This window comes from Lynx canadensis, chromosome D2 (genome assembly GCF_007474595.2).
Source record: "Lynx canadensis isolate LIC74 chromosome D2, mLynCan4.pri.v2, whole genome shotgun sequence".
Classification (NCBI taxonomy): domain Eukaryota; kingdom Metazoa; phylum Chordata; class Mammalia; order Carnivora; family Felidae; genus Lynx; species Lynx canadensis.
The window spans coordinates 31723418-31744795 of NC_044313.2; the positions used below are offsets into that span (position 1 = coordinate 31723418).

Here is a 21378-nt window from a genome sequence, read left to right on the forward strand (position 1 = left end):
TGGTGCAGAGCGGACTCAACCCCAGCTAACTTGCTGCCTTCCCTTAGCAACCTCCTTGCTAGCTGGCATGTTTGTACAGGTCACCTCCATCTGTGACCCTGTCTGTGATCTGGGTCCCCTCCGAGCCGGGGCCTTGCAGCCCAGGCAGGGAAGCTCTGAGCCCAGCTGAAGGACCATTTGTAAGCAAAGCTGTTAAGTTACCGATTTGCTTCTGGAACATGCTGCCTCTCCTCCCTGCACCTTTTTCTCTCAGGAGTCTTCCTTCCTGACTTTACTGAGACTGCCATCCTCCTGTTAATCCATCTAGGAACGACTGGCTGGGAGCCAAGAAATGCCTTGTGGGCAGTGGGGCTAGGGTAACTCATGGGGCCTTACCAGCAAGAAGCTCATTCTGGGCAGGGCTGGTGCTGTGCTGTCGAGGGCTGAAAGTGACCCAGTGGGGCAAAGGGAGGCTCAAGGCACTTCCTGACTTCTGTGGCTTTTGGTTCCTCCAGATGTACAGGAACTGTGTCGGGGATGTAGGCACTTGGTGAAAGCATGTGGATTGAGACTTTTAAAAGCAAAGAAGATAAAAATCCCCACCACCAGCGGTGACCTTGCTCCCCTCTGGACCTGTATAGCCGTGGTTCACACTCTCCTGGGGCCACTGCAACCACATCGTTCTGCACCCTGGTTTGTGTATATGCTTCTCTGGTGACCTGCTCCTACCTCAGTTTAGGAAGCATGTGTCATCCATAATGATGTGCACAATAGTTGCTCAACTATTTCTTGAATTTGAGAGTACCAGAAAATAGAAAGTCATCCCGGATTTGGTGGGGTGGAGTGGTTGACATTCCAGTGCAAAGACCTTTCCTGATAGGTGCTAGCGACACATCTATTAGACGTCCCCGAGCGCGGATGTCTCCGGCAGTAGTGACTCCTCCGGCACTCGGGGCTGCCTTTCTTTTCTTGTCTCCTCTACATTAGCTCATGCGGTTCCTGCTGCCTGGATCGCCCTTCTCTTTTCTCAGCGTGGAAAATGCCCAGATTCCTTCACAAAGCCCAGATACCTTCGTGTTCATATTCATGTGTTTATGCCTCATTAATTTGTCCATTCACACATTCCTTCATTCAACAATATTAATCAAACCTCTCATGTGATTAAGTCACCGTGTCAGGTGGCAGAGAGTCAATAAACAAGACGGCATGATCTCTGCCTCCCAGAGCCCTCCTTCTAGCAAGAGAGCTGAATATTAAATAAAAATGCCACATAACTAAATATATAACTACAAAACCGTGACAGTGCCATGGAGGAAAAGGACACGGTGCCCCAAGAGGGCAGCTATGGATGTGGAGAATGAGGGGAGGAGGGCGTGTGGTACCCACCGCATCCCACTGTGAACTCATCTCGTAGACTGATTCCTGCCCTGCAGAGGGTCTGTGTGCTGGCCAGGAGTGCTGCAAGGAGGCCCTGTCTGCATAAGAAATCCGTGAGACTTGTTGCTGCCTAACCCTTGCATCCTTAGCCCCTTCATTTTCTTTTCTTTAATGTTTATTTATCTATTTTGAGAGAGAAAGAACGAGTGGGGGAGGGATAGAGAGAGAGAAGGACAGAGAGAATCCCAAGCAGACTCCACGCCACCAGCGCAGAGCCAGTGCAGGGCTCGAACTCCTGAGCCGTGAGATCATGACCTGAGCTGAAATCAAGAGTCGGATGCTCAACCGACCAAGCCACCCAGGTGCCCCAGCCCCTTCGTTTCATTGCCCGCCTCTCCTTAGCTGCTGTAATTTCAGATTGCCATTTCCCTTTTCTCTGTCTCTCTCTCTCAGTGTGTGTGTGTGTGTGTGTGTGTGTGTGTGTGTGTGTGTGTGTGTCTCCCTCCTTTCCATCACTTCTCCATTAGGGTATGGGGAGATTGGACCGCCCTACAGACATGGCCAATGAAAGCACTTGATCCCACCTGAGTGCATACGGAGCCCACCGGGCTTCAGGTCATCAGATGCTTTACCACGCTGCTCCTTGCTCTAAGGGTCTGTTTTGGCTATAAGAATACTTGCTGGAGAAAAAAAAAATTACTTTTGGACCGCTTTCAGGGTTTGAGAGCCTTTCCAGAAGAATAGCCTCTTAGTATCTGACATTTTACTGTATTAGATTCTCAGATTAGGTTTTATATTAAATTAACAACACATAATCTGGATAGAGTTTCCACTGCAGCTAAGCGATCTAGATTTATGTCCCCTGAGGAGTATCGTATGGGCTTCTTTGAAAATTCATTATTTTTCTTGACTCATTCCTTAATTAAGTGCCTGCCTAGGCTTTCTCTCATCTGTTCAAGCTTCTTTCTTCCCAGGAATGGGTTCTTTCTGATTGATTCCCTAAATGAAGTACAGTGTAACTCTACAGCTGGCTCTTCCCTGAGGACTGTGGCCCCTGAGTCTCCTTGTTTTATGTTTTTTTCTTTTTTGTCTCTGCTGAAATGAAAGCACTTTGCACTTTCTCCTTAGACCCGCAGGTTTCAGGGCTTTTTAGTTTATTTTTAACTGACACGTGGTGAAGGTTAAGTGCTTAGAATCTGAAGTACAAACACTGAGCATCCAGGAATGCAGGGATTTGTTGTTCTGCTTTTCTTTACAAAATGTCCTTTGTCTGCAAGCACACTGCCTTCACCTCCAGAATTTTCTATGTGTTTCAGCCACTCATGTGGTGCTCACTGTATACCTGAGTTGTATGCACACATGGGGTTGGGAAATTTAGAGTCTGAGAGGATCTTTTTACTTATGAACTCCAAACAATTGGACACTTTTTTTTTTATCATTAGGAAGGTAGTAATCGTTACTACTAAGACTTACTGCCTAATACAGATAGGGCAAATAGTGTTTGAAAAATCATTTCATATGCCAGTGTCAGTTAGTTGGTACTGAGTGCCTGAGGGGGCTATGTTGAGGATTCTGAGACCACAAAGAATGCTATGACTAACTAGTGATGTTTGCCTTGAGTACAGAATAGGGACACGGGGGCCGATGTATATATTTGCTGTTCTTGGTCTAATTGAAAACCATATATGCTCAATTACATATAAAAAGAATCATTTTGCTTCAAATATAAATGGAAAGAAAGTCATTTTTGGGTAACTTCACTTACGGTAGTGTGCACTGCCTCCATCACGCCAGGGCTGCTGGGTCCAGTGTGGACACGATGGACTTGCTTGCATGGGCCCTGATCCCTGAGCCTTACTGCCCCTGTCAGCCCAGTATGGGGAGGAAGTTTGTGACAGGCTGACTGTGCTGATGCTTGCTTCCATCTGTAGGAGGCAGAATAGAGCCCCTAAATCTGTGAATGGGCTAGACGATCTGGCAAAGGAGAATGAAAGTTGTAGATGGAATTAAGGTTGCTAATGTCCTGGATTATTGGGGTGGATCCTTAAAAGTAGAAGAAAGAGGAGCGCCCGGGTGGCTCAGTCGGTTAAGCATCCGACTTCAGCTCAGGTCATGATCTCATGGCTCGTGAGTTCAAGCCCCGCATTGGGCTCTGTGCTGATAGCTCAGAGGCTGGAGCCTGCTTCAGATTCTGTGTCTCCCTGTCTCTCTTTGCCCCTCCCCTGCTCACACTCTGTGTGTGTGTCTCTCTCTCTCTCAGAAATAAATAAACATTAAACATTTTTTTTTAAAAAAAGTAGAAGAAAGAATCAGAAAACAGACCAGAGATGGCTCCATGAGAAGGACTCAATTCAGCTAAGTTCACTGCCTGACATTGCTGGCCTCAAATATAGAGGAAGAGAGCTTAGTGCCAAGGAATGCACGTAGCATCTAGAATTTGGAAAGGGCAAAGAGACAGATCCTCCCCTAGAGCTCCTGGAAAAGAAGGCAGTCCTCTCAAAATTTTTAGCCCAGTGAGACTCTTTTCAGATTTTCAAACTACAGAACTATAAGGCAATAAATTTATGTTGTTTTTAGCCACTAAGTTTGGGATAATTTTTTACAGCACAATAAAATATGAATACACTATCTAGGTTGCTTCAATATAATAATAGTATCCATTAATATTAGTGCTGGGCACTATTGCTAAACATTTTATAAGCATTGTCTCCATTGGCCCCTACAGTTTTCTTATTTATCTCCACTTTATAAATGGAGATATACAAGCTTAGTGATATCAGGTGTCTTTCCCAAGGACATAGAGCCAGTCAGAGTCAGAGCCAGGGCTTGAACCCAGTTCTCCAGGATACCAAAGTCCACGCAGGTAACTGCCACCTTTGACCATGATGTCCACCTGCACTGGTCGCTCAGTGACTGGTGTCCTCGCCTCTGTTGCTTGCCTGGCTTCAGTGGCAGCCTTTCTCTGACTTACGATTGTCCCCTAAATGTCCCCTCAATTAAATTGAGTTCTTTTTAATTTTTTTTTTTGATGTTTATTTATTTTTGAAGGAGAGAGAGACAGAGTGTGAGGGGGAAGGGGCAGAGAGAGAGGGAGACACAGAATCGGAAGCAGGCTCCAGGCTCTGAGCTGTCAGCTCAGAGCCCGACGCGGGGCTCGAACTCATAAACCATGAGATCATGACCTGAGCCAAAGTCGGATGCTTAACCGACTGAGCCACCCAGGCGCCCCTAAATTGAGTTCTTTTTTAAAAAACTGGTCTCTGCTTAGGACATTAGCCTGGATATAGAATTTAATAATAAAGACCACAGTAATGATAGTCCTAGTAACAGTATTACTAATAGTAATAGCAATTAGCATTATTTAGCACTTTCTCTGAGCTAGGCACTCTGCTAAGCAGTTGGCCAGCTTCTTATTTAATTCTCATGGCAAACCTATGAGATACATCCTGCTACCATCACCATGTTACAGACAAGTAAAGAGAAGCTGAGAGGATTCAAACAACTTGACCCAAGATAATTGTGAGTGAAGTTAATGTAACAGCTATCATTTCCCCTTCTGCTAGAGAATTTGACCTTCGGTTGACTTCCCAGCTGTTACCCTGGTAACCTGATAAGAGTCAAATGTCAACTATGTTTCTAGGCAACATACGCCTATGATAAAAATGACCCCTAATTGGTTGGTAAATTGGATCTGGAACTGGGAGGAGCTATATGTGGACTATAAGTACCCGAAAGGGGCAGCACACTCTGGGCTTCCCTGAGAGCAGGGACTCTGACATGCTCATGGGGACCCCTGGAAGGATGCCTTAGGGGTTGCCACAAGACATACCGCTCCTGTGGGCCATGAGGCTTTTCACTCCGTGGGGGGGCCCTCCACCTGCCTGACCTGGGTCTTGTCTCCTTGCACATGAGCTACTGGACTGGCACAAAGACTGCTCTTGAGGAAGGATGCCACCTGGCAGTGTCCTCCTTGCCTGTGTCCTACATTCTCCTGAACAGACCATCCATCCTGCATAAATGACCATGGTCATCTTGTGAGCCTGAACGATCAGGTGGATCTAAGAAGTCTGTCTGGTGTCAGACCCGTGGGTGTTGTAGTCCTCCAGCCAGGAATAGAAGAATCAAAATTGGGACTTATGCATTTTGATGCTGGGACAGCTCAAGGAGGAGAAATTACTAAGAAACCACAGGACTGATATTTAGCAGATCTGGTCAAGACGTGATTACAAAGTTAAAAGATATGTTTGTCATTGGTGGCTCATTTAACCCCATGTTGGTCATAATACCCAATGTGTATGGCTCACAGGTGTCACTGGAAGGTGATTTGGTGGCATTGGGGGACAGGGAAGGGTCAGTGTAGGTCATTCCTGGGGGTTGTGCTTCTGTAATTTTCCCATTGCATTTCTTCCTCTACTTTTCAAATCTTTTCCCCTCTTCCATCTCCTTCTCCTTTTTTTAAAAAAAAAAAACTTCATTTTGAACTACCTGAGAAAAGTTGCAAAAATGCTAGTTCTCCTGTATACCTTTCATCCAGATTTCCTTGATATCAGTGTCTTGTACAACTGAAGCATAGTTAGTAAAGCCAGATTAACATTGGTGCAATACCACCAAGTGACCTCTAGGCCTTGTTCAGCTTTTCCCCTGTCGGTAGGATGCTAGATGCTGATGGGGTCTTAGATGCTGAGCCTACAGAGGATTCCACAATGCATGTAGTTATTTCTCCCTAGTCTCTTCCAATTTTTTTTTGAAGATTTTATTTTTAAGTAATCTCTGTACCCAACACGGGGCTCAAATTCACAACCCCAACATCAAAAGTTGCATGCTCCACTGACTGAACCAGCTAGGTGCCCCATAGTTTCTTCCAATTTGTAAAAGTCCCTCAGTCATTCCTTGACTTAAGCGCTGATCAGTTATTTTATAGATTGCTCCTCAGTTTGGTTTGTCATGTTTTCTGTGTTTGGACTGAGGTGGTAACTTTTTGGCAAGAATACCATAGAAATGGTGTTGTGTCCTCCTCAGTGCATTGTATCAAGGGATCCTGATATTGATATGTCTTATTTCTAGTGCTCATTCTTTTTTTTTTTTTTTTAATTCTTTAACCCACAAAACCCCAGCATATTAAGACAGCATATTAAGACCCCCTTGGTTACCAGGGGCAGCTGCCTGCATTCTTAGTATGTTAGCACACCAGGGCCAGCCAGGGCCGCTCTTGCCGCTCCCTGTTTCTTCCACATTTTATTTTTCTAATACTCTTTGTAGCTTCTTTAACTGTGCATCTACCTCTTGGACCTGAAAATCAGTTCTCTCAAATTGACCTTTGTTAGTGAAAATAGCTAGGCTGTTTTATGACCCATTTACCATTGTCAACAGGGGTGACTGACTGTGAAACTTGCACCCTGGCATTGCCTGCCTGGGAGATTTGGTTACTGGTGATTGAAATCCTCCTGGCGCTGCTCTGCCCAGCTTCTTAGAGATGCTGGGACCTGAGGGGGATGTGATTTCCTGGAGGGTATAGCACCGGACCTGTGAAATTTCTCCCTCCCCTCATCTCTAGGGGTGTCTGATTCAAGCAAGTCTTTACTTTGGGGTGTATTCCTCTGTGCCTTACTGTTGTTTAAATGAGGGGTTTCAAAAGTTGGCTGGGTCAGGGTCAGGTGGCTTCAAGGGGGTGAGGTCTGTGGTGTGGGTGTTTAGAGGGAGATTAATACAGGGTATTCATCAGATAGGGGAGGGTCCTGCTCCTGGCAAGGCACACACCTGTAGAAAACACCTTTCTTTCCAATTTTCTACCTCTATGGGGAAAGTGTTCCATAAAACCACAGCTAAGTGAGGGGCACCTGGGTGGCTCAGTTGGTTGAGTGTCTGCCTCATGAATTTTGCTTAGGTCATGATCTTGCAGTTCTGTGGGTTTGAGCCCTATGTTGGGCGCCGCACTGTGCAGAGCCTGCTTGGGATTCTCTCTCTCCCCCTCTCTCTCTCTCTGCTCCTTCCCTGCTCACGCACACTCTCTCTTAAAATATATAAACTTAAAAAAGAAAACAACAAACAACACTGCTAAGTGAATTGAACAGGAAATCTCAAATAAGTGGAATTTTTCTGGTCTTGAATTTTAAAAAAATACGTGAAATTTTTGGATTTGGATACGTGAAATTGGACAGAGACAGAGTGTGAGCACGGGAGGGGCAGAGATAGAGGGAGACACAGAATCCAAAGCAGGCTCCAGGCTCTGAGCTGTTGGCAAAGAGCCCTGTGCAGGGCTCGAACTCACAAGCTGTCAGATCACAACCTGAGTCGAAGTCGGATGCTTAACTGACTGAGCCACCCAGGCACCTCAGAAATTTAATTTTTAAAATTAAAACACCTCTAGGTATGTTTCAGGATCAGTTCAGTCTCCCTAATCTCTGCAGTTTATAGAATTCAGCGGTGACAGGAGAGATTCCTCATTTGGAACCATAGGGCTTTGGACTAGAGTATCAAGGCATATTATGGTCAGTGTAATGTCTCCACCATGTAAGGAAACAATAAACTGACAAGGCAGAAAAAGTAGTTGGTTTTTCTTCTTTTTTGGATAATATTTAAGGTAACACAAACATAATCCAAGCCCCGTATTTCTTTATATTATTTTTTTCAATAGCCTTAAAAACTAAACTATAAAAGGGTGAACAGTGAAAAATCTTTCTCCATTCCTGTCCCTCATCTTTTTTGTCCAAGTGATTTTAATTTCCTACATCTATGTCCAATGCTTCTTTTTGCATATATAAGCAAATATAAAAATAGAACCTTATTCTCCCCTTTTTTTGGGGCAATTGATACTATATTGATTTTTTTTAATGTTGTATTTGTTAAAGATTCTGATTCATCAATACACTTCTATGTATTTCTTTTTTCTTTCTTTTTTAATTGTCTCAGGGTTTTTTTTAATTACATATTATAGCACCCTATGAATCCCTTCTGGAATCCAATTTTCCTCTCTCCTTCTCCAGAAGTAACCATTACCATGAATTCAACATTTATACTTCCCAGCATGTGATGTTGTTTTATAGGCCTTAAAACGTTATATACACAATAGGCCACCGAAAATACTGAAAATACTGAAAAGTCTGCAACTTTTTCATTCAATGTAATTTTTTTTTGTTTATGGTCACAAAACTTATATTTTGGTTGTCAAAGGATTATTGAAGTTTGAAACAAGGTCCAGTAAGAGCTGTGCTATGTAATAATGTAATATCTGGTCCCTGCAAAGTTTGAAATCAGTCATTTTTTTGTATTTAAAAAAATCAAGTAATCTGGGAATTGACAGGTGAGCCACAATTTATTTTTTAATAACCTGAAATTATTTTTGCTTTGAAAATCTAATTGTGCATAGTTGATCATATATACCTAGATCTTTTGGAAAAAAAAAAGTGTTAATAAGATTTTTCTCCTTCATGAAAGCCATACAAGTCACTGTGGGATAATTTGGAAGACAAAGAAAAGTATAAGATAGAAAATAAAATGTTCATAATCTGTACTACTTTAGAAATAGCCACTATATGCATTTTCATGTATTTCTTTCCAGTCTTTTTTTCTATGTATATACAAATATTTTGTTTCAAAACTAGGGTAATGTCATATGAAGTTTATCATCTTTATCGTTACTTCATGACCATAACCTTTTTTCAGTGAATATTCTAGTTGCATAGAAGTCTTCATACAAACTCACCAGAATGTATTCAGCTGATCCCCAAAGATTACAGTAGTAAGGAAATGGCATATGTGTGTATATTGATTAAATTCAAACCACTTTTTCTCAAAGTATACTATTCAACTTCAAACTATGTATTTTGCCTAAGCAAATAAGTACTCAATAATTGTATGATAAGAATTACTAAGTGAAATCTCTTGATAATATCAAAGCTCTATTTTTAATACAAGGCTGAAATTTTGCTCCCAAAAGCATACTTCAGAGTCGTAAAGTAATATGTTTCTTACTTGGGTTAGACTAGAAGCTGCTGTGGTAACTGAATGGTTTTCACACATAGTTTTGGTCTTTATGGGTCTTTATGTTTAAAAGTGAAAAACAAAGGTCAATACGCTTCTTCCTTATAAATAATTCCATTAGTAACCTAGAACTAGGGTTCTTGTGGTTAAGTTGTTGAATTGGTCCTATTATGTTGTTGAGGTGGCACTATATTGATAAAACTGGCTCCAACATGTTCTTTGTAACTGTTACATACTGTTCCATTGTTTGAGTAAACCACAGTTTTATCTATTCTTTATTGTTTTTGCTTCTAGTTGTTTTTTGGCTGTCATAAACAATGCTATGGTTATACATTTAAAAATTAAGCCTGGAGTGCCTGGATGGCTCAGTCGGTTAAGCGTCCAACTTCCACTCAGGTCATGATCTCATGGTTTGTGGGTTTGAGCCCCACAAAGGGCTCTGTGCTGACAGCTCAGAGCCTAGAGCCTGCTTTGGATTTTATGTCTTCCTCTCTCTCTCTGCCCCTCCGTCGCTTGACCTCTGTCTCTCTCTCTCTCTCTCTCTCTCTCTCTCTCTCTCTCAAAAGTAAATATACATTAAAAAAAAATAAAAATTAAACCCATTATTTCAAATGCAAATAAGCATAATATCTATACCTTTTGAGTCCTGTGGTCCAGGAAAGGGCCTGAGAGTTTTGAGTGTTGCCCTCTATCATACCTCACACTTACAGGGGGGGGTCCTTATTTTTTTTATGTTTATTTATTTATATTTGAGAGAGAGAGAGTATATGAGTGAGCATGTGTGTGAGCAGGGGAGGGGCAAAGAGAGGGAGAGAGAGAATCCCAAGTAGGCTCTGTGCTGCCTGCTGAGCTGAAATCAAGAGCCGGACCCTTAACCTGCTTACGCTTAACTGACTGAGCTACCCAGGTACCCCACAGGGGGTCCTTATTAAGTAGATAGATACTTGGATGAGTGGATGGATGCCTGAATCCATGGAAGCATGGATGCATGGGTGGGAAAGTAGATGGATTAATGAATTCTTGATTCTCTTGGTTCAAGATCTCTTGATTCCTCAAACCTTGTACATCCATCTGTAAAGTCTCCTTGCCTGTGTGGAAGAACAACAAATAAACTCTTAGTCTCCTTTTCTTCTAGATGTTGAAATGCTTCAGGCCAGTACATCTAATCCAATCCCTGGAGATGGTTTCCCTCGGGCTACTAAGGACTCTATGATCCGCAAGTTTTTAGAAGGTAATTTGTAGCTGTGAGCAGGGAAGCAAAAAGAGGGAAAGAAAAATAAATGTAAGATGTTCCCTGGTTCCATATGATGGTTGATCCATTAAAGGAATGGGCTGCCATATACTTGGTGTATGGCATGATTAAAGGCACTCTGTCGCCGTGAGCTCCCCCATCAGCCTGTTACAGGTAGGCCAGAAGTTCCCACCACTGGAGTCACTCATTCAGGTTAAACAAGCTGCCTTCAACAAGACCTGTTTTTAAATGCATATGTTTATTTTTATTTAACCAAAGTTTATTGACTACTGACTATGAGCAAAGTGCTACTCTGGATGTTGGGCTGGGGGACAAGGAGAAAAATAAGATGTGACCAGTGCTCTCAAGAGATGACTTTCTGGTGAAGGAGGAGAACATGGAGGAATATACACAAACATTGTTTTGCTTTGTTTTTTAATGTTTATTTATTTTTGAGAGAGAGAGAAAGAGTGTAAGCAGGGGTGGGGAAGGGGCAGAGAGAGAGGGAGGCATAGAACTCAAAGCAGGCTCCAGGCTTCCCGCTGTCAGCACAGAGCCTGATGTGGGGCTCGAACTCACGAACTGTGAGATCATGACCAGAGCCAAAAGTTGGACATTTAACCGACTGAGCCACACAGGTGCCCCACACAAACATCGTTAAGTTGAGCCTGTGTTGCGTCATGGTTAAGAACATAAACTATGATCTGTATTTCGTTCCTCCTTCACTTAGCTGGACAAGCTCTCAACTCCTCTGGTCTCCGCTTCCTCAGGTGAATGTTGGAAGAATTGAATGAGTTATTGTGCAGTGGGCGTCAGAGCAGGGCTGGGCACAGAGCAAGTGATAAAAGTTTATGATGATTGTTGTTGTTGTTGTCATTATTATTATTATTGAAGGTCAGAGATGGAGGGTGTTAAATTATGTGGTTAATTCCTTCACTCTGTCCAATCATTTATAATTAATGGGCGGGGAGGTCTGCTGATGAAGTAGGCATAGGAAGCAGAATGCTAAGAGGATGGGATTCAGGATGGGAGAAGTAGTTTTGACAGTGAAGAAGAAAGGAAAGTTCTGTGTAGTGGTAGATAAACCATAGCCTGTCTAGCTGCCTGTTTTTGTAAATAAAGTTTTATCCGAACACTTTGCACCCATTCATTTAGCATTGTCTCCAGCTGCTTTCACACTATAAAAGCAGGATTGCGTGCTTGTGTGTGTACTCACACGGGGGCAGGCACTGTGGGAATCACTGTCACTGGTAGGGTAGCCAGCAGCTCTCTCAGGACACCTCATTTTGTTAACATCATACGAGCCTCTCCAGAATTTCGTCATGCCCTTGTGTTTAAAGATGAACAGATGGGAGCTTCTCCACTAACTGGGAAGTTTCTCAAGGGCAGAGCCTTGGGACTCTGAGCCCCTGGATGAGCTGGGACTCTCTGATCAGTTAGTCCTCTGGATCCAGGACACAGGGAAGCCAAGAGTAGTCTCCCTGCAGCTCAGAAAAGATGCAACTAAAAATTTTCCATTAAGTCACTGGACTGGAAATTCTGCAGGAAGAAGGCCTAAGCTTTAGTCATTCCTGTATCTCAGACAGGACTTTAATAAAGATTTGTTGACTGAATGGTGCTAGGGAAAAGAAGGAAGTGAAAGAACACCTACTATGTGTAGGCACTGAGCTGGGTGCTTTTCCTCACAGTACTCCTGTGAGCAGGTCTCAGAAGGAAATCAAGCTCAGAGAGGTTGTATAACATGGCTGAGGTCACCACAGCTCACGTATATGAGGGGCAGATCGCATACAAAGGTCTGCTGAGATTCTTGAAGCCAAGGGGACGCTGTACTTGGGTTCCAGCAAAGAACATTGCACCCTGTCACCAGGAAGGGGGAAGTGAAAACATGGTGGCTCTGGGTCTCCAGGGACAGAGGGGGAGAGGCAAGCTTCTGTCCTCTATCTTTCTGGTCGATGGAGAGCAGAGTGGGGGCAAAGGTTGTAAAAAAGCAGTAGAGCATGGAGGTTAAGAGCAAAAGTTCTGGAGCCAGCTTTCCTGGATGCCAGTCTGGCTCTAAGTAACTTTGGGCAAGTTATTTAAATGCCCAAGGACCCAGTTTCTTCATTTGCAAGATGAGAATAATGATTGTAGTTATTGCACAGTGTCGTTACATAATCAAAGGAGATAACGTGGGTAATATTCTTGGAACAGTCCGTGGCACAGAGGAAGTCCACGGGAAGGATTTGCTGTAGTCACTTGGATGCTGGGGATGAGGATGCTGGGGCCATTGGTGGTGAGGACTCCTGGCCACCCTCACACTGCTTCCCCAACACCAGGGGGTGGTTCCAAGGGTCCTTTGGCTTTGGGGGCTATGTTCCTTTTTCCCTAGTTCTAATGGGATGAATAACTGAATCCTAGCAATAAAATTAAGCTGATAGAGCCTAGTCCTCACTCCCTTTTGCTACCATGATGGGTGGCAAATGAAGGTGACATCAGTGTTTCTCAGTTGCTTTGCCTGCAGTGATCCCTTAGCAGATCATAAAAGAGATACTGTAGAGGAAAGATCTTTGCCAAAGGGCAGTACTGTACAAATAAGCTATGGTCCCTCTCTCTGCTCTTACGACCATCGGTCATCCAGTTCATTTGGCCACTGCTTTCAGACACTTTCTCTGTGTTTCTAGGTAACAGCATGGGGATGGGCAGTCCGGAGAGGGACCTGCACCCCGGTGGTCAGGCAGAAGATGTTTATCACACAGTGGATAACGATGAGGCCTTTTCCGTGGACCTGGCCAACAGGCCCCCCGTCCCGGTGCCCAGGCCGGAGGCCAGTGCTCCTGGCACTCACTACCTGCCTGACAATGAACCGTACATTTCTAAAGGCAAGTATGGCAGGGAATGGTGCTCAGCAGGGTCTTCAGGGCTTCTCAGCAGGAATTCCCTGGTTCCTCCTAACTTCTAAACCATTGCTCAGAGACTGTCTGCTTTTGAGTGGTATCTAACCAGTGCCAGGAGATGGGGTTAGAGCTCAGGGCATATTTTGGAGCTGGACCATGGACAAAGATCAGATTCAGTTCTGGCATTCCTGGAAGCATTCATATGCAGTACGAAGACGGAGGTAAACAAGATTTCCCTCTCCAAATGGCCAGAACCCTGGTATATTTTTATCTCCTGAAACTATTATTATTATTGTTATTGTTATTATTTAATAGCTAACATTTATTGAAATCTACCAACAGTACTCCATATGGAACGTGTCATTTAATCTTTACAGTAATCTGTTAGGTAAGGGCTGTTATCATCCCCATTGTACAGATGAGGAAAAGGAGACTTACAGAGGTCACTCTATTACCACATAGCAGAGCCAGGATTTGAACTCAAGGAATCCAACTCCACAATCCTGGCTTTCAGCCACTAGGCCAGGCTATCTACCTGCCTACACTAATACAAACTGGTGACCACTATCTTCATAGTGATCCCTAGGACATCAGTTAGATGCTGATGCATTATCAGTTTCACCCTCTCTCAGGACCCCATTGTATTGATATGATTACAAATACTGTAAGAGCTAAGAATTGCCAGATCTGTGTGCCTGACATCCATTCCATTTTTAATAGTATAAGAAAGTTGTAAAACGTGTGGCAAAAGGAGATCACAAATTGGAGAAGGTAGCCCTCAACCAGAGCCCAGGTATAGGATGCCCAGTTAAGCATGAACTTTAGACAGAAAGCAAACAATTTCTTAGTGTAAGTCCCAAAATTGCACTCTCTTTTTGGTTTTGATTTGTTAAGCCTGGCAACCCTAAGCCGGGTAGAAATGCAGTTGAGGGACATCATGTTTGGCCAAGTGCTCTACGTGCTTTGCCATTCCCCTGGGTAACATGTCCTTCGGCCTGTGTCACAGACACTATTGGTGCCCTGGCCACATCCCCCTAGCTCTTTACATTTCTGTGCCCACTGGCTGGACCCTGCCTGGCAGGACCTGTGTCTCTTAGTCTCACCACTTTCTCTGGCAGCCAGAGTCTCCCCTGCCATTTTGCAACTCAGATTGGAAGAGCTAGGGGGTGAACACTCCTGAGCCCTCATCCAGTGACAGATGGGTTGATGGCTGAGTGAGTACCCCAGCGTACTTGCCCTTCTGCTGGGAGAACTCTGAGGTGCGTGTTCTACATTGCACCAGAGCTCTCCAGAGCTCTCCAGCTTGCCCACCCTGGTAACTTACTGGACATCCACCATGTTCTGCTTTATCCACTTCCTTGTCTAACCTCCTTCACCCCCCACATTGACTCCTTGCATCTGGATCCTTGTCTCCAGGTCTGCTTCTAAGGGAACCCAAATGAAGAAGCATGCAAATACTGATAATTCCTAAATGGTAGGAGGGGAGGAGAGAGTGTCAGTGGCATGGCTCATTTTGGGGAGCTAGGACAGGGGCACAAGTGATTCCTAAAGATCACTGAAGGACTTGCTAGGAAACTGGGGAAGCAAAAGAAAGGGAGAGGCAGGAGATGACAAAAAGGACTGTGGTTTGGAGGCCAGAATCCCTGGGTTCATGTCCCAGCTCTTGCATTTTCCAACCGTACAGCCTAGGACATTAGGTCAGTCATTTCACTCTCTTTAGCTTTAGTTTCCTCATCTGTAAAATGGGTATCATAATAATACATGTATACATGGATGCACTATTGGTGGGGGTCTGTTGCTTATGAGTGACTTCATCTAAGTCCCTTTGGAGCTGTGCACACATTGTATCCGTTCCACTCTGAGTTCTGTCTTATGGCACTTGTTGGCATGCTAAGTGGCACTTCCTTTTACTCTCAAGTTTCAAGGTGTTCCACGGCCAGCTTCAGGTATTCTGGGATCCAGCTCACATCCTTCTTCACATTACCCTTTTCTTTAATGATCTTGTAAGTGCTGACCGTGTCCTCTGATTGGCTTTGTCTTTCTGCTTTTGAGACCTTGTCTGTTTGGGCTGTCTTCATTTCATAATCCCTCTAGCTTTAGCTCCTTATTTGCCTCCTGGAGTTTTGATTTACAGAACTGCAGACAGTGGTCCAAGGTGCGATCCATCCCTTATATTTTTGTACAAGATTTTGGTAATTTTCCTGGTAAATAAATAAAATATTGTAAAGCCCCTTAGAAAGAGATCTGATTTGACTTTTACCTAGAATATTCTTTATCTCATAGTTTTTGCAGAAAAAAGTCAAGAGCGGCCTGGGAATTTCTACATTTCCTCAGAGAGCATCAGGAAAGGTAAGCCACACGTCCACAGCTTCCTTTTGTATGACCCGGACTTCCGGGAGGTAGATGTGTTCATGCATGTTTCATTGAATTTCAGGTGTAACAGCTCCTTAGCATTGAGACAGAGAGAAGTCTAGGGGATACCTTAGGTGGTGCTGTACCAATGGGAGTGGGAGAGGAGAAGAGAGAAATTGGGGTACCCGAGAAGAGTGTACAAATTGATCATACCGAGGACATGAACACACGGGGAAGTGTCTGCGACAGCACACAAAAGTACAGTGTAAATACCGAGTTTGATGCCAACAGGATGAAAGTGGGTGGCCTGGCACCCAGGCTTTACCTAATGACACAGGCCGATCATGTTATTTACTTACTCTATCTGTATTAGAAAACTATACTTTCATTTAAGAGATGTTTTGCTTGCCATTGGGTAACATTTTTCTTCCTTTTGAGGAAGTTTGAGGAGATCAGTACTCCTTTTTTCTTGATTAACTTCCTTCTGCTAAAGAGAGGCATTCAGTATTACCCACTGATGATTCTTTCGAAAAGGAGATGTGAGGGGCACCTGGCTGGCTCAGTCAGTTAAGCTTCTGACTCTTGATCTCAGCTCACGTCATGATCTCAGGGTTCGTGGGTTTGAGCCCTGCATCAGGCTCTGCTCTAACAGTGTGGAGCCTGCTTGGGATTCTCACTCTCTCACTGCCCCTCCCCTGATTTCTCTCTCGGTCTCTCTCTCTCTCTCTCAAAATAAATAAATAAACTTTTAAAAAAAATTGAAAAGAAAAGGAGACATGACACCATCTAAGCATTTGAAGGCATTCCAAGGATTTAGGTAGTAGGAGAGAGGCTTTGATGGCTTATGCGTTTTGCTTTCCCCCCAAAATCCCTCTTCCAACAGAATTAAAGAGAGCCTTGAAGAAGACAAATCTGGAAGAAAGCATTTTGGGTGTGTGTAGACAGATGAGTGAATGGGTGTTAAGAATGACATAAACTTTGAAGTCATCTCTCTTTGTCCATCTTGCTTTCTCTCTAAGTCACGGTGCTCAAATGGGGTCCTGTTGGAGAAATTTAGAATCTAAGATAGATCTCCATGAAATGAGCAGTAAAATTTCAAGTCCTCACAAGCCCCCAGTGACTGCATCACCTCTTCAAGTAGCTTGCTCTCCACAGAACTTAGTGGAGTCACAGCCTGGAGAAAGAGAGGGGTTGCCTTCTTATTTCCTTAGAATCTCCAGAGCAGAGAACCACAAAATCATAATGTGGAGGAGAAGTTGGCACAGGAACAACCCAACGAGAGCTAGTTGGGACCCAGTCCTTAATGTATACCTGGTGACATTGGAGCTAGATCGTGGTTCCATTGGCATTCCAGTATTCTTGGGCATTTCATGACCTGGGTCCACAGCCATTGTGCCCATGGTGCTCAGAGGCAGGGAGGATAGGGAGGGATGGAGTGTGTTGGGAGAAGCAGCCTGCCTAGAATTTTCTGTATATTCTTTTCTGGGAGGGGATTTTAGTCTAATATAGTGGTTCTTGACTGGAGGTGATTTCTCCAGTCCTCCCAGAGGATACTTGGCAATATCTGGGATGTTTTTGGTTGTCCAGCTGAGGTAGGGGATGCTATTGGCATCTAGTGGATAGTGGTCAAGGATGAGGCTAAACATCCTACAGTGTATGAGGCAACCCCCCATCCCCAGCGAAGATGAACTATCCAGTCTAAGACATCAATGGTGTCTTAAGTTGAGAAATGCTTGTCAATGGCTTCTCAGTAATTCAGGCTTGAGGGATTCTGTTGATTCCAGTGGATGCTATCCATAAAATGCTTTCCTAAGATGTTGTGGCCTTGTCTACTTTAGTGTAACAGGCTTTGGAATTATTAGCTGCTTCCCTCTCTCTGATTCCATGTCATATGTCTCCCTTCTTAGTTCCACATGTAATTTTTCTTTTGAGACATGTCTTCTTGAGCCCATGACCAGCCACATTAACCCCCCTCCTCTGCCTGCCCTCCCCAGTTGGGGAGCTATCACACTGAGTTTTGCCATCCTTTCCAGAGCCTCTCGTCAGACCGTGGAGGGACAGGCCCCAGTCAAGTATATATGACCCTTTTGCTGGGATGAAAACACCAGGCCAGCGGCAGCTGATTACCCTCCAGGAGCAGGTGAAGCTGGGCATCGTCAATGTGGATGAGGCTGTGCTCCACTTCAAAGAGTGGCAGCTCAACCAGAAGAAGCGGTCCGAGTCCTTCCGCTTCCAGCAGGTAATCAGCTCTGTATGGTCTGTTTCATGTCTGTTTCTCCATTGGACAAAGTGAAGGGCAGGGCCTATAACTGAGCACCTGGAGCCAGGCCTGATACTGGGTTTTTGAGTGTCATTGTGGATCGATGTGTATGTATATCTGTCACCTGTAGTCTGTAACCACACGGCTCCTTGGCCAAGAGCTGGATGGCTTTGCTGGTTGTCATGAGGCTAGAGATCAGGAACAAAGACATGACTGTAAACCCTGATTCTTCAGCTGCCACTTCCCTCTGCATATGGCCCTATACTTTTGCTTTCCAGCTTTTTTCTTTTCTGAGTCCCTCTTTCTACCCCTAGTGCCAAAACTCCCACAGAACAATCACACTTTTGAACTCAGAGAACTTGGACAGTTTCCAAGAAATATGATTAAGAGAACAAAACAAGCCTCAGACATGAAACCATGCAAGTTAAAGCACACTCACATGCAAACTGTATTTCTATACGCATGTGTACCAATGCAGAGGCAAAGGTGTGGAAAGGCCACCCCATGGCCATCCGAAGGGTGGCCACTCAGAGACGGTGATCGGAGGACTGGGCTGTCAGAGGAGACTCTTGCTATTTATATATAAAAATCTATAACTCCATACATGTACTTCGTATGTAATTTAAAGCGATGCGGAGAACTCAAACTTGACCTTAGGAAGCATATCCCTGGTCCAACTCCTTCATATTAAAAAGATGATGTTGATGGGGTGCCTTGGTGGCCCAGTCAGTTAAATGTTTGCCTTCGAGTCCAGTCATGATCTCACAGCCCCACATCAGGCTCTCTGCTGTAAGCATGGAGCCTGCTTCGGATCCTCTGTCCCCTTCTCTCTGCCCCTGCCCCACTCACACTCTCTCTCTCAAAAAATAAATAAATAAATAAATAAATAAATAAATAAATAAATAAATAAAATTTAAAAAAATAAATTAAAAAAAAAAGAGGATGTCGAGCCTCGGGTGTTAGGAGACATGTCCAGATCACTCACCTAGTAAGTGGAGGGAAACGTAGGAACAGAGTTGTTGCTTTTTCTCTTCACCTCCCTACAGTACTCCCCAGAAGGTGTGTGTTCTAACGTCTGTCCTCAGAGGACCTGACACACCTGCTGTTGGGGGCGAGGGGGTGGGGTGGGGAGCAGCACCACCTAACACTGAGATGGGAGTCGTGTCTTCTTAGAGGGGGAGTCGGTGGCCACAAGTGGGGAAATGAGCCATCAGGCAGTAATTGTCCAGCTGTGCAGCAGTGTGTTGGATGGACCTGACCTCTTCTGCACTCACAGCATGCATGCGAGAGAAGTATCACCGTTCCCATTTTACAGAACGCTGAGGCTCAGAGGGGCGGAGAGGCAGAGTCAGATTCAAATGAGCCCTTTCTCGCACCAGAGCCTGTGCTCCCTTAACTATACTTTCTGCCTTGTTAGTGCTCCCTAAAACAGGGTCATCCACTCTGGTGGACTGCCTCCCTCCTCCTGGGGATCTGATGGCTGGGAAGGCACTCTTTCGTGCTGAGTATGGGAACCCAGGGTCCTCCACATTCAGGAGCCCCAGACGGCTGCAGTCCTGCTGGGACAGCCTGGCCCTGGGCAAACAATGGTTTTCTTTCTCCCAGCCAGGTCACGTGTCCACATAGCACAGTATTAAGAGCAGCCAGGACCCTAGGGCCAGGCAGTCTGAGTCACATCCTCATTCTGTTGCTTGGGGCTGGATGACCTTGGCCTCTCTGTGTGTCCGTTTCCCATCTCACATGTGAAGGGAGAACACTGGACAATGTAAACCATGTAAAGGACTTGGCATGCCTGGCACCCAATAAATGTATAACAAATGTTAGCTGTCTGTCTCTGTCTGTATCCAAGAGGCTTCTCCCGGTCGCATAAGCTTACCCGGAACTCTTGGGTGTGGCAGACAACTGGGGTTCATATTTGACATGGCAGAGAATCCATGGGATCCATGGGAGCTGACACTACTCTGTGCTCTGAGAGCCTCTTGGTACTTCTAGAGCATCCCCCGTCCAGCGACCGGTGGGCATGAAGACCATTCCTGGGGCTGCCCCATCTTCCTTTTCCTCCATGCCACTGTCCACCTCTGTGTCTCCCTCCTTCACTTCTCCTCCCATGAGTGGGCACTGTCCAGGCTCCCATTATGTTTTTCTCTGTGCAGGTGACTCTTGAGTCCGTGTCTCCTTTCTCATTCCACCTTTCCAGCCACCAGCTGGGTGTGTCCCTCTGAGGTGCCCAAGACTTGCCTCGTGTCCGGCAACAAACTGTACCTTGAGGCTGCTTCCTTTCCCTGGCTCCCTGCTTCTGTTCACTGCACTGTTATCTTCCAGACAGTGAGGCTAGACAGACATCTCTTAGGCTCTTCTTCCTCACTCTCTGTACCCAGTGAGCTGCATGTCATGCCTGGTCTTTCTCTGTGACATTCTTCGTCTTGCATCTGCTCCTTTCTTTCCATTCCCCCCATGCCAGCTTCTGTCACCTTCATCTAACCTAGCATTAGTTTCCAGGTGGGTCTCTTTTCTGCCAACTCCTTCTGCCCGCACTCTGTCAGACCTTAAAGCTGTAGCCAGTCCATACCTTCCAGTGTTCCCCTGGTGCTTCCTGGACCCAGCTCAGTCTCACCTATAGTCACAACCCAAACACCCCTCCCAGTCCGGCCTCCCGTAGCTCCTTCATGGGACCCTTCCAGATGTCTGGATGTTAGTCCCTGGAGCACTTTCTCTAGAATGTTCACACACTTTTGAGGTAGTTGTTATTGACTAAAATAGCAACAGGGGCGCCTGGGTGGCTCAGTTGGTTAAGCATCTGACTCTTGGTTTTGGCTCAGGTCATGGTCTCACAGTTCATGATCTCAGGTCATGATCTCACGGCTGACAGCACAGAGTCTGCTTGGGATTCTGTCTCCCTCTCCCTCTGCCCCTCCCCTACTTGCTCTCTATCTCTCTTTCAAGAATAAATAAAAATAAACTTTAAACAATTTTAAAAATAAATTAAATAGCAACAAACTTTGTCTCTCATGTGTCTATTCAACATTTGTTGAATGATTGCAATAGACCAGACTTCACAGTTTCAGAAAGGTGTAAACCTGGTGTCTTTCCCTTTGAGAGGGCACAGTACCTCTGAAGAGACAACATACACACATATTCAAACCCACACGCACACACAAATGCGCTGGGCAAGGCAGCATAGCTCAGTGCCAAATGGCACCTGTGGTCACTAAGGACTGGAGCACTGGGGGGAGATTTAACAGAGAAGGTGAACCTTGACCCAGACCTAGAACAGATTCATGGAGAGGAATCCTTGTCCCTCACGGTCAGAGGAATGGTATGAAAAC

General features: G+C 44.9%; 1 protein-coding gene across 1 annotated transcript in view; it reads left to right on the top strand.

The window, feature by feature from the left end:
- Nucleotides 1-21378, top strand: part of PIK3AP1 (phosphoinositide-3-kinase adaptor protein 1) — a 119869-nt gene that overhangs the window by 75840 nt on the left and 22651 nt on the right. The window contains exons 9-12 of the mRNA XM_030335585.1: nucleotides 10472-10567; nucleotides 13228-13425; nucleotides 15724-15789; nucleotides 17826-18031. Of these exons, the coding sequence (XP_030191445.1) occupies nucleotides 10472-10567; nucleotides 13228-13425; nucleotides 15724-15789; nucleotides 17826-18031 (566 nt within the window). The remainder of the gene's footprint in view (nucleotides 1-10471; nucleotides 10568-13227; nucleotides 13426-15723; nucleotides 15790-17825; nucleotides 18032-21378) is intronic.